This window comes from Bradysia coprophila, assembly GCF_014529535.1.
Source record: "Bradysia coprophila strain Holo2 chromosome IV unlocalized genomic scaffold, BU_Bcop_v1 contig_144, whole genome shotgun sequence".
Lineage (NCBI taxonomy): Eukaryota > Metazoa > Arthropoda > Insecta > Diptera > Sciaridae > Bradysia > Bradysia coprophila.
In genome coordinates, this window is record NW_023503373.1 from 2,611,641 (window position 1) to 2,623,377 (window position 11,737).

At 36.2% G+C, this 11,737-nt stretch overlaps 1 protein-coding gene and 1 non-coding gene across 3 annotated transcripts; one reads left to right on the forward strand and one right to left on the reverse strand.

Annotated features, from left to right (window-relative positions):
* Positions 1–1,009: 1,009 nt before the first annotated feature.
* LOC119071222 (sodium-dependent phosphate transport protein 3-like) lies at positions 1,010–6,467 on the forward strand. Of its 2 annotated transcripts, none has more exons than XM_037176035.1 (10): positions 1,010–1,198; positions 4,432–4,511; positions 4,571–4,707; positions 4,763–4,996; positions 5,052–5,357; positions 5,419–5,541; positions 5,602–5,758; positions 5,818–6,016; positions 6,074–6,116; positions 6,178–6,467. In XM_037176035.1, the coding sequence occupies exons 2-10, from the start codon at positions 4,493–4,495 to the stop codon at positions 6,364–6,366; spliced, it is 1,407 nt and encodes a 468-aa protein (XP_037031930.1). In that variant the 5' UTR covers positions 1,010–1,198; positions 4,432–4,492; the 3' UTR covers positions 6,367–6,467. The 2 variants fall into 2 exon arrangements, with proteins under 2 accessions (XP_037031930.1, XP_037031931.1); XM_037176036.1 differs by having other exon boundaries at positions 1,010–1,187.
* A 3,446-nt stretch (positions 6,468–9,913) lies between these two features.
* LOC119071426 lies at positions 9,914–10,062 on the reverse strand. The gene has a single exon (XR_005086651.1). It is a non-coding gene; the product is annotated as a U2 spliceosomal RNA (small nuclear RNA).
* Positions 10,063–11,737: the final 1,675 nt, after the last annotated feature.

An 11,737-nucleotide genomic window follows, 5' to 3' on the forward strand; every position in this document is an offset into this window, starting at 1 on the left:
ACAGCACTTTTATCTTCAGGGGAGGTCCTTGGAACGCGTATTCCGTTCATTATAGACTGGAATGATGAGAGAGAAGGAAATGTAATCTTGCTCAGCTATTTTAACTTGCCTTGGGGGATAATCAAACCATTAACGTGTATTCTCTTTCTAATCATAACAGTCTATAGGTAATACACTTCATCACACCAACATTCAACATTCACCAGACCGAATTCGAATATACGATACTGTGCGCTTGACATTCGGTGTCTTCTAAAAATTCAGTGTGTCGCTTATTTTAAAATAAATTTTGAATTCCATACATTCCATAACGTTGTCAGCGCCAAAAAGAGTGCTAAAAAAAGTCAGAACATTGAACTGAATACTATTCTTTCGTGACATTCATGTTGGAACTTGGAAAATCACATTTTGAAAATGAATTTTGATACCAACGTTCGTTCATCAACATTCCTCACATTCCTAATTCAATAAGCAGAACTCGTTTCTTTTTCGCATTTTCTTTAAACTCTGGCTAACGCTATAGGTCAAATAAATGTTAACATTGAAGAAGTAAAAGATTTCCGATCAATTCGTTGAAAATACTTAGATGAAACGAAGTAACAGATTGGTTAAACATACCAATGATATACTTCCCGTCTGTGAAAGGTTAAATATTTTGGACAAAACTAATAACAACTTTGTCTGAAAACTAAATTCTCTCACAATGAAAACGACATCGAACGGGTTTTAGCCAAACGATTCAAATATCGATTTCACTCTTTACGACTAATGAAATAAACTTGTTTGCAAATATTTTTGTTTTTGTTATTTTTTTCCCAAAAATAAGTTTGAAAAATATTACCATTTACACGAACGTGTCTGCAATTCCACAGCAGATGTTCGCAACTAAATTAATAGTGAAATTTAATTATTTGAAATCATTGAGGTAAATACTAAACCTCCTTAAAATACTCACTGGTTTTTAGCGATAAATAATCGTCCACTCTTCAATTACTATGTTGAAAAATCCTTGTGGTGTGATCCAACTGCGTATGTGTTTTAAAAAGACGAAGACTTTTTATTCGAAACACTGAGTTTAAACGAGACACACAGACCGGTGGTGTTGCGATTGTTGGAAGTAATTTATTGTGATTTACTGTGTTTTTTTATTTGGATATCGTTCGGAAAATCGGTGGATATATGCTAAGGTTCGTCACAGGTAAACGTTGACAGGAATGACAATTCTTTTATTCGTAAAATTAAAATCGTTTTGTTCATCAGATCTGGGTACTTAGTCTAAATTGCACAACATACAAATTCGAGGTGTGCCAGTTTCAACTCTAAGGTGAATTTGGTACTAAAGGATCATTCATGAGTATTTGACGCTAGAAGTAGAGACAGAACATAAAAATTGCATACAAAACCCATCTTGTGTCTCATGTTTTCGCATGATAGACTTTATGATTGATCATTAAATTCACCCCTGGCGGATTTTGGCACACTTCAGTAAAAGTGTGTAATCAACGCACTTCAAGCGTGAAATTTTTTTTATTGATATACAATTCTAATTTATAATATTTCAAAAATTTTATAAAATTCGTCAGTTGACTCATCCGATGTTTTTGATGTGTTCAAAATTGAGGATGCATTGCCTCGTTGAATTTCCACCGAAATTCGTTGTAAAAAATAATCTTTTGCTCTTGGATCACCCGTTGCAATTTTTAAATGTTTTCCAATTATATTGAAAAATTTCTTGGTATCAGGTCCCATTGTACCAAACGTTTCGAATGAGACTGGTGTAAAATAATAATTCTTCTTAAGCTCAGTGTAATGATTGTGTTTCCTCCGTTCAGCTTGTTCAGCTACAAAACCGGGAGTCTTCGACGATGATATTACATACGAAGGAGCATGTCTTGGAAGTCGTCCTGCACTGAATTTACAACTCAAACTGTGAAGGCCATCCGGTTCAACAGTTTTACCACATCGACAAAGATGACGTTCACAAACACGTCCTCCCAAACGAAGTGCAATGGCGATTCGAATCGTATTATTGTCCATGAACAATCCTAACTGAGGTGATGGTAAAACTTGCAACCACTTTGATGATTCTGATTGAGATGATGCAAGTATACGTGCACGGTCACTTAGGTTTGACGAACACATAATGTTTTCAAATGACTTTTGCGTGGCAAGAATGTCCCATTGTTTTTGAATCTTCTTATTTTCATCGTTGTCTGGAATTAGGCCATTATCCAAAACTCTCAATAAATTGGAACTGTTTTCATCGATAATATTTAAATTGAAATTTTTCAAGATTCGGTTAGAGATATCAGTTGATTTATACAACGAAGAAAAATATGCTGGTATGGCCAAATCCGATGCTTTTCTAATTCCGAGTCCTCCATACTTCAGTGGCAAGGATGCCTGATCCCAAATCTTATCAACCATTTTTGTATTACAAATTTTTTCCAATGTTGAACGGAAAACTTCATCAATTTGTGATAAAATGACCGGATGTTGAAATGTTGGACACGTACGTAGCAAGTATATGAATTTAGGCGATGACATACAACTTCGCAGTAAACATAATGCTGGGTGAATATCCAATTTCTTTAAGCGATCACACATAAGTTGTACACATTCTAATTTTTTGGTTAAGAAAGTTGGGATTAAGTTATTGCTGATGGGTGCACCAAGCAGGTCTACTTCATCTATCAAACGGACGCCAGGTAGAACATTTTCAATCTTTTCATACATTGATGCTTTCTGTTCGTCGTCGCAATTGAAAATAAAAACTTCACATTTTGAAGCATTTAAAACCAAGCCAGATTCTTGTCCATAATTAATGATTTTGTCGATGTCGATTAAAATTGAATTTAAATTTCCTCCAATGTTGCCATCATCAAGATACCAACCATTTAAATGTGACGACAAATGGTCTATCAATTTCTTGATTGCTATACAGAATCCTGGTGGTCCTAAAGGGACGCCTTGTTGAACACCACATTCAGATAAAATAACTTCGTTGTTAAAGTACAGATTCGAATGTTGACCATATGCTTGAGCGAACATCCTCAATAAACTTGGACAATGCTCTTTTGTTTCATTCAGTAGATTTTGTCTCCTTGCTTCGTTAAATGCATTTTTATAATCGATTTTTAACAATATCATTGGACCAACGTGTGGAAATTTGATGAATGAACGGACAGAATGAACCATTGCTTCAGCACCACCATTCACAGCGAATCCGATTTGTTTAGGATAAACTTTGATTGAAAGTTGTTCCCTTATGTTATAACATGACAACTTGCCAGCGAGTCGTCTCCAATAAAGTCCAACTGCAAGAGGGCGTACATCCTTATTTAATTTTTGCAATGCTGTGAGCTGGGCCGAATAAAATATTTTTAGTAATTTTGTTGGTAAATTTCCTGATTTTATTATGTCTATCATGTTGGCTATTGAAGACTTCAATTTTATACCAGCATCACCGCAAGTAAACGAAGTTAAATCTTTGATATGTCGTGGACGTAAGCCATCCAAGCCACCAGCAGAACTGTATAAGCGTGAAAGGTACTCTAAATAGTGTACTGAAACTTCACAGTGTGTCACACAACTGTACAACACTGTAAAAAACCATTTCATACGAAATAGTACTATATTTGGCAGCTGTCAACTATGATCACTTTTGCTTGAAGTGTGTTGGTGTAATCTTAGAAATATAAATGGTGTGCCAAGTTATTCACCCTTTGTGGTAAAATTAGGAATGAGTGTGCCAAAGAAAAAAGTGTGCACAAAAATGTAATTCGCCTGCTAACAGTTTGACAGTGTGCGACTTTGGAAATTTTGTGTCAAATTAAACATTGTAAAAGAACAGTGCTTACCCTCGCTCGGGATGGGGATAAGTTTGCGGTTTTTATAAGTTTAATCGGTGGCGGGACATTTCCACACCGTCAATATCGTCAGGAACGATTTTATCGTTTTTTTTGGACGATACTATCGTCTAAAGAACGATACTATCGTCTAAAGAACGATACTATCGTCTAAAGAACGATACTATCGTCTAAAGAACGATACTATCGTCTAAAGAACGATACTATCGTCTAAAGAACGATACTATCGTCTAAAGAACGATACTATCGTCTAAAGAACGATACTATCGTCTAAAAAACGATAATATCGTTTTTAGACTATAGTATCGTCCAAAAAAACGATAATATCGCCCAAAAAATTTTCATCCAGGACGATAATATCGTCTAAATTGAAAAATTCTAAAATATTGTCTGGACGATAGTATCGTTTTCTGGAGGATACTATCGTTTTTAAGACGATACTATCGTCTAGAAAACGATAATATCGTTCCTGACGATATTGACCGTGTAGTTATGTCGCCTCATCGTTGAATTAAATTCATTGTTCTTTAGGAAAGCTACAGAACTGTTTTAAATTCTACAGGTCGAAGATTTTGATAAACTGATACAATCCACCTTCACTTGAATTTGAGCTCATTGTGAACATGTTCGTAAACTTGTCTGGTAAACGAAGTGAACAAAGTTTAAAAAGCCAAAAATAATTAACTATATTTATTATCCAGCCAAAATTCCACTGAGGTTTATAGTTTTTGGTATATTGTGCGTGGCCAGCATGGTGTCCTTTATCAGTCGTGGAAGTATGTCGATTGTAATTCTGGCGATGACAAAACCTCTCAACGCTTCGATAGAACTACCAAATGTAAAATTGAAATAAGTTCAAAAAGATTAAAGTTTAAACATTCAATCACAACTAGTATGGAAAACGGTATGACTGGTCTGCGTATGAACAGAGTTTAGTGATTGGATCATATTTTTGGGGATACATTTGGATAACACTTTTGTCTGGCATATTTGCTGAAAAATATGGACCGAAGAAAATTGCTGGCTATAGTTTTGTCATTGGATCCGTATTATCTGCATTGGTACCCATGGTTGCAGAGTATGTCTGGATGGTAGTCAGTATACGTTGTCTTATTGGTCTCGCAATGGCAAGTAGAAATGTGTTTTATGTGGGTCATAATATGTTAAAGTTTTCTGTTAAAGGGTGCGATTTCACCGGCGCTACAAGCGGCAATTTCAAATTGGGCACCGCCAGATGAACTGGGGAAATTTCAGTCTGTTTACATGGCCGGTGGAATTGGTCTTGTAATAGACTGGTGCATGTCGGGATTCATAATCAAACACTTGGGCTGGACGTATTCATTTTACATCACCTCGGCACTGTTAGGATTGTTCGCGATTGTATGGTTTTTAATTATGTATGATTCTCCCAGCGATCATCCGAAAATATCGACTGCGGAAAAGGATTACATTTTAAGTAGATTGAACGCAACACCCACCAAATCTAAGGTATGCATTTTCAGTTTGTGCCAATTGTATCCGTTTATTCGACTAAGTTTTCTGATTGAAGCCATGGCCGCCTTTTAAATCGATTTTATTATCCGTACCGGTTTGGGCATTGGTTTTCTTTCACTTTGGCAACATATATCCGATGTACGTTTTCATAACATCCGTTCCGAAGTATTTTAGTGACGTAATTACGACCCGCCTCCATTACTGATAAAATTGATTTATTTTTTAAAACAAATTCTAGGTTCATCAATTAAACATAGCCACTGTAGGCATATTGAGCAGTATTCCACAATTATTAAGATTTCCTTTCTCTCTGTTATTTGGAGCATTTGGAGATTATGTGCTTAAAAAGGAGATGATGAGCATATTGATGGCAAGAAAATTATTTTCGATAATAAGTAACTGACCTAACGTGCCCCTGACAACTTAACTATTAATGATATCACTCTTTTCTTAGCTCATTTTCTGCCCTCTGCATTTTTAATCGCTTTGCCATTCTTTGCCGATCAACCGTTTATTTGTGTTGCACTTATGACAATATCACTCGGTTTTAGTAGTGCCATTTCCATCACATCCATAGGGAATACTTACGATCTATCGCCGAATTTTGCAACAACTATTTTTAGCTGGATGCAGTCTATTGGATTAACGACAGGGTGAGTACTTTTGTATAACTGTAGTTCAACCGAATGACTGTTATGATTTTCGTACAGATTTATAGTGCCACTGGTTGTAACGCATTTCACCAAAGAAAGGGTAATTCATTTGAGTATATGAAAGATTCTTCGGTGTAAACTTAATCGAGATAATTTTTTAGAGTTCCAACGAGGAGTGGGGCTATGTATTTGTTGTGAGCGCTGTCGTATCGGTTATTGGTGCTATCATATTCATTATGTTTGGTAGTGGGGAAGTACAAAAGTGGAACAGTGTGGAAGTTATAAAAGAAGCGCCGATAGATGTAAAAGATGTGCCGAAAATTGAAATTTTTCGCAAAGTAGAATCGTGAAATTATTACAACCAACTCTGATTAAAAACAAGTTGTGATAAGTAAAAATATTGATATTTAAGTGATGCAAATATATGCATTGAGCTATTAAAATGAAACTAGTTGAATTTGTCAAAAGGTCTTTTACACGAAACATTAGTCAGAGCCTCTCAGTCTTAGACTGTTTGCATAAATCATCTTCAAACACGTTTAAAATGCCATCCACGTTAAGAAATACCATTCACGTTAGAAATGCCATCCACGTTAAAAAAAATTCCCACAAATGAATGACTGAACGAAACCTAAGTGAGGTTACAGCTATAACTTGACGATGATATATATTGAATGTTTTAGATGTTTTACCGAAAACAAGTCATCTAGCTTACCAAAAGGAACGTAGTGCCTTCCGTGACTTCAACAGCCTCCGAATATTGTCTATGTTCACGCTATGGTCAGAGATTTTTGTCGTGTATTCAGCGAATGACCCGTTACTTGAGTATAACTAAATAGCAATAAAAACAGTTTCCCCGACCACTACTGTAAACTCAGACTATTGAAGCTATTGACTATATAGATATTGGCACTTGGGTGCCAATAGTCTATATGAATGCTATTAGCACTTGGGTGCGAATAGTCTATATGAAGACTATTGGCACTTGGTTGAAGGCTATTAACATAAAATGTTGTTTATGGTTTCTATTGTTTAAATGATCTCATTCACATAATATTTGAACCACCCCTAATGCGATGTGATAAAAACGTAATTGAATTCAATCAGGCAGCTCCATCATAATCCGTAGTGTATTTCAAATAATTGCACTTCGTATTTATTTCCTATCACCGCTTTGCTTACATTGTCACAACATTTGTGAGGTTTCGTTTCAACATTTCTGTTTAATAGAGAACTTTAGCAAATCATACAATAACGACAGAACCAATAATTCCCAACAATAACGAAAACGATATTGACACGGAAAAATTTTATCATTGTGAATGAGGCGAGATAAGTAAATATGTTCACAAATCATGGTGTGTTATGTGGTGGTAAAATTCAAACTTTCTTGTGAAAGTAGATACATAAACAAAAATGAAATTCGAATAGAAGCACATAACTTTTCGGGTTGAAATTGTCTATATACTGCCGTATAGTCGCGAAATTACACTATTAACGTAGAAATCTAGCGCTACTCTAAATTCCTTGCCAATTTGGCGCTCTAAAGGCGAGCTATGTCAGCCATAACTAAAAGGAAATCCACACTTTCTAAGTAGTGATACCGGTTTCCCTGATACAAAAATGAGTGTATTTCAATTGGGATACCGGCATCCCGGTATAAATAAAAGGAAAATCCACACTTTCTAAGTCGGTATTCCGGCATTCGTGATACAAAATGTGTGTATCTCAGTTGAGATACCGACATTCGTGATAGAAAATGCGTGTATCTCAGTTGGGATTCCGGCATCCGTGATACAAAATGCGTGAATATCAGTTGGGATACCAGTATCCCGGTATAAGTAAAAGAATTATCTACACTCGGTATACCGGCATCCGTGATACAAAATGCGTGAATATCAATTGGGATACCGGCATCCGTGATGCAAAATGCGTGTATATCAGTTGGGATACCGGCATTCGTGATACAAAATGCGTGTATATCAGTTGGGATTCCGGCATTCGTGATACAAAATGCGTGAATATCAGTTGGGATACCAGTATCCCGGTATAAGTAAAAGAAAAATCTACACTCGGTTTACCGGCATCCGTGATACAAAATGCGTGTATCTCAGTTGAGATACCGGCATTCGTGATACAAAATCCACATTTTCTAGGTTGGGATACCGGTATCCCTGATACAATATGCGTCGGTATTAGAATAAAATCTGCATCTCAAAAATATATGTGCCTGAAACGCAACTGAATCTACCGCCAACCTATCACCAAGTACTCGTAAAAATTTTCTAAATCAAGTTAGCCATTGAAAAGTGCATATATGAGTGCGAAATGTCTCTATCTGATCTCGCGCGGAGCATTGCCACAGTTTATATAGAAACCTGAAATTTTTGTTTTTTCGAATTTAATTTTTGATAAAAGTATCTACTTTCACAAGAAAGTTTGAATTCTACCACCACATGACACACCATGATTTGTGAACATATTTACCCATCTCACCTCATTCACAATGATAAAATTTTTCCGTGTCAATATCGTTTTCGTTATTGTTGAGAATTATTGGTTTTGTCGTTATTGTGTGATTTGCTAAAGTTCTCTAATATCCATTTCACGGTCACTATACAACAACTTGTATTTTAATTCGAAACTTCTGTTGCAAATTGTGATGTACTCAAATTACGTGCATTGAATACTTACCAGGCCCCACTTTTTGAGTTGGTCAGGTCCCTTGATGACTGATTGTTTCAATAGAATCTTGTCTTGCTTTGTCAAAAAAAAAATGTTCATTCCTTTAAAAAAAATCAGATAAACAAAAACTACTTGCCACACTTTCAAACAAGCGATGCTTAAGAGTCAATTTGCCAAAACTTCGGACAAGTTGTAAGAAACATTAAAATAAAACAAGCCATTGGCGATTATTGGATGGTATACAGTAATTGAATCAGGGCAACGCACATCAAGCAAAAGAGATCATAGTCGACAGCTGCCAAATAGAGTACTATTTTGTATGAAATGATTCTTTACAGTGTTTTACAATTGTTTGATACACTGTCAAGTTTGAGTACCCTATTTAGAATGCCACTCATGCTTGAAGTGCGTTGATCAGGGTCATTTGAGTCTCCTGAGTCATTTGCAACAAAAAAAATCTTCGAAGTAGTTTCAAACAATGATAAGTAATATTTATTTGTTACATTCAATTCATGCGTAGATATTTATGTTTTCACACCAGAAATCACCGCGGCACGACTTTCTTTGAGCTTAAATTTTGATTGAAGTGTACTAACACAAAAATTGTGTAGAATTCTTTACTTCCCGTCTGACGTATAAGACAATTTTAAGTCAGGGCTGCAGTTCTGCCACTGAAAAGAACCAACTAATTCAATTTTGTCATAAGAAAATTCATAAGTTCCTAGGGTATCTTCCGACTTCCCAGTATGGTCAGTGCGGCACTGTATCAAGTGTTTAATATCATATTACAATCATATTTTGTACGTTGGCCACTTACCGATAGCATTTGAAAAATTTTCACAAATTCACGAATACGAAAAATTCGACATATTTCCAAATCCTGCCGGTAAGTGACTAACATGATTATTGATTATAATATGCTAGCAAACACTTGATACAGTACCGCACTGACCATACCGGGAAGTCAGGATATACCCGATGGACGTATGCATTTTTATATGACAAAATTTAATTAGTTGGTTTTTTTTCAAATTTTCAAATTTCATAGGCTTTTAATGAAATTTCTCGAAGCGTAGGGTGGCAGTTATAAGTACAAGAATTGATTGAGCTCTAACACCATCATCTTACTCGAAGAATTTCGGATATACTCATGAAATACAGCAGCGTTGAGGATAATCAACCATTTGGCTAACTTTTTGTTTTTTGAAAAAGTTTATTTGGGCCGAACCAGGCTGTACTGCAATACTTGGCCAACCCGTGACAAAGGTGGAGCAAGCTCCTAGCACCTCGTCTGTATTCAAAAATACGACCATCAATTTAATAGAAAGTCAATTTTTTTGATACCAACATTGAAAAATGATACTTTCGCCCCGCATATGAGGGGCGAAAGTAAAAAAATGCATCCCACGGGGAGAAAGTACTTAACGAAGAGCGAACGCAACTGAACGAACAGCGAAAGTGACTGACGTCACAGAAAATGAGAGAAATGAGTCGAGTTGTTAACAAAATCCGCTCATATTATGCAGAATACTTTGATCAAAATTGTAAAACACTGTGCGCCAGTGTTCTTATTGAAATTAGCATACAAAGTTGATACTTTTTGTTACTGAATGATTTGTTAGTTATATCTTAATTTTTGTGTGTGTTATTGTTGTGATGGCTAAATTAAATTTTTCATATACCCCCGAATTTTCTGGCTAAATGCCTTTTTATTTCAACATTTTGTTGCGATGTTTGCGATACGTATCAATTTTCAATGTTGGTATCAAAAAAAATAGTATGAACGACTCGGGGCAAAAGTAAAAAAATTCAACCTGTGCGATTAGAGCCCTTGCCTTCGGCGCGGGCTCCAACTCTCGCACACGGTTGAATTTTTTTACTTTCGCCCCTTGTCATTCAATGTACTATTTCTTCTTCGGAAGAGGAGTACGACAAATCCAGTTTCGATGATTCGATCGTCGTAATAACTGACGACAGTGATGAAATGGAGAAAAAATAATCAAAGTCACCGCCGTAGAGAAGTTATAAAAATGAATATGAGAAAGTCTAGAGACTCCTAACAAAAATATTCGAAGAAATTTTCTCGAAAATTTGTTGCAATTTACCTTCAATATACACAGTTCTGCATGCATGCATAAACGTAGGGAACAAATGTTTTACATGAATATAACCAAGAGCGAACATAACGTTTTTGGTTGCTTGATTAGATTTTATTGGATTTATGTTGAGGAAAGGAAAGTCGCTACGCTGTGGTCACAGACAACACCCTCGAATTTCGAGGTTTGAAATGCAACTTCCAACTTTTCTTCCCTCGTTGAACACCACGTTTTTCACAACAAAGGCTTCCGAAGAGGTGTTCTACCAAAATTCCTATCCTCCAGTCAACTGGTATTCTGCCATAAGTCAGATTAATTACCGAGACTATAACAGAACAGTCTTATGATTCCATGAATTCATATTGTAGGACCAGACCTGGATTGGGTATCCGATCCCCGGCTCTTCTTGTACCATGGACAATGGACAAGGTCTGTGATGTAGTTTTGTTGAATTGGAGGTCCTGAAAAGGTCATCAAGATTTTTATGATGATTGGGTAGTACAAAGGGTCAAACAAGACCATGGTACAGTCGCTATCTGGGTCAGTGGATTATGAAAAATGCATCAGCTAAATCACATATCGATAAAGTCTTAAACAAATCCAAAGTCGTAACTACGTCATCTACTACGGAGCAGTCTAAAATCTCCTGACACAAAGACAATGTTCTACAAATCCATCATGAGACCAATTGTATGCTACGCTTTACCGATTTGAGCAAATCCATCAACCACGTCGTCTGAACAAATGGAACGAACAGACTTAGCGAAAGGAAAATTCTACGATCCACCACAAATACGTATCGCGAACGTGGACGCTTCTTGTATGTCAACGACTCTTTGCTTTACCAAGACCGTTAGAGTGATCGTTTCATCGCAAACCAGGCCCTAACCTTCATTGATCGTTGTGCTGAAAGTGAGGATCGTGACATAAATGTTCTTGC

What these genes read in the sequence shown, in the direction of transcription:
- LOC119071222 (XM_037176035.1), top strand. An exon ending in CAACACCCACCAAATCTAAG is followed by an intron (nt 5,358 to 5,418) that starts GTATGCATTTTC and finishes TTCTGATTGAAG; the next exon opens with CCATGGCCGCCTTTTAAATC. An exon ending in TCTATTGGATTAACGACAGG is followed by an intron (nt 6,017 to 6,073) that starts GTGAGTACTTTT and finishes ATTTTCGTACAG; the next exon opens with ATTTATAGTGCCACTGGTTG.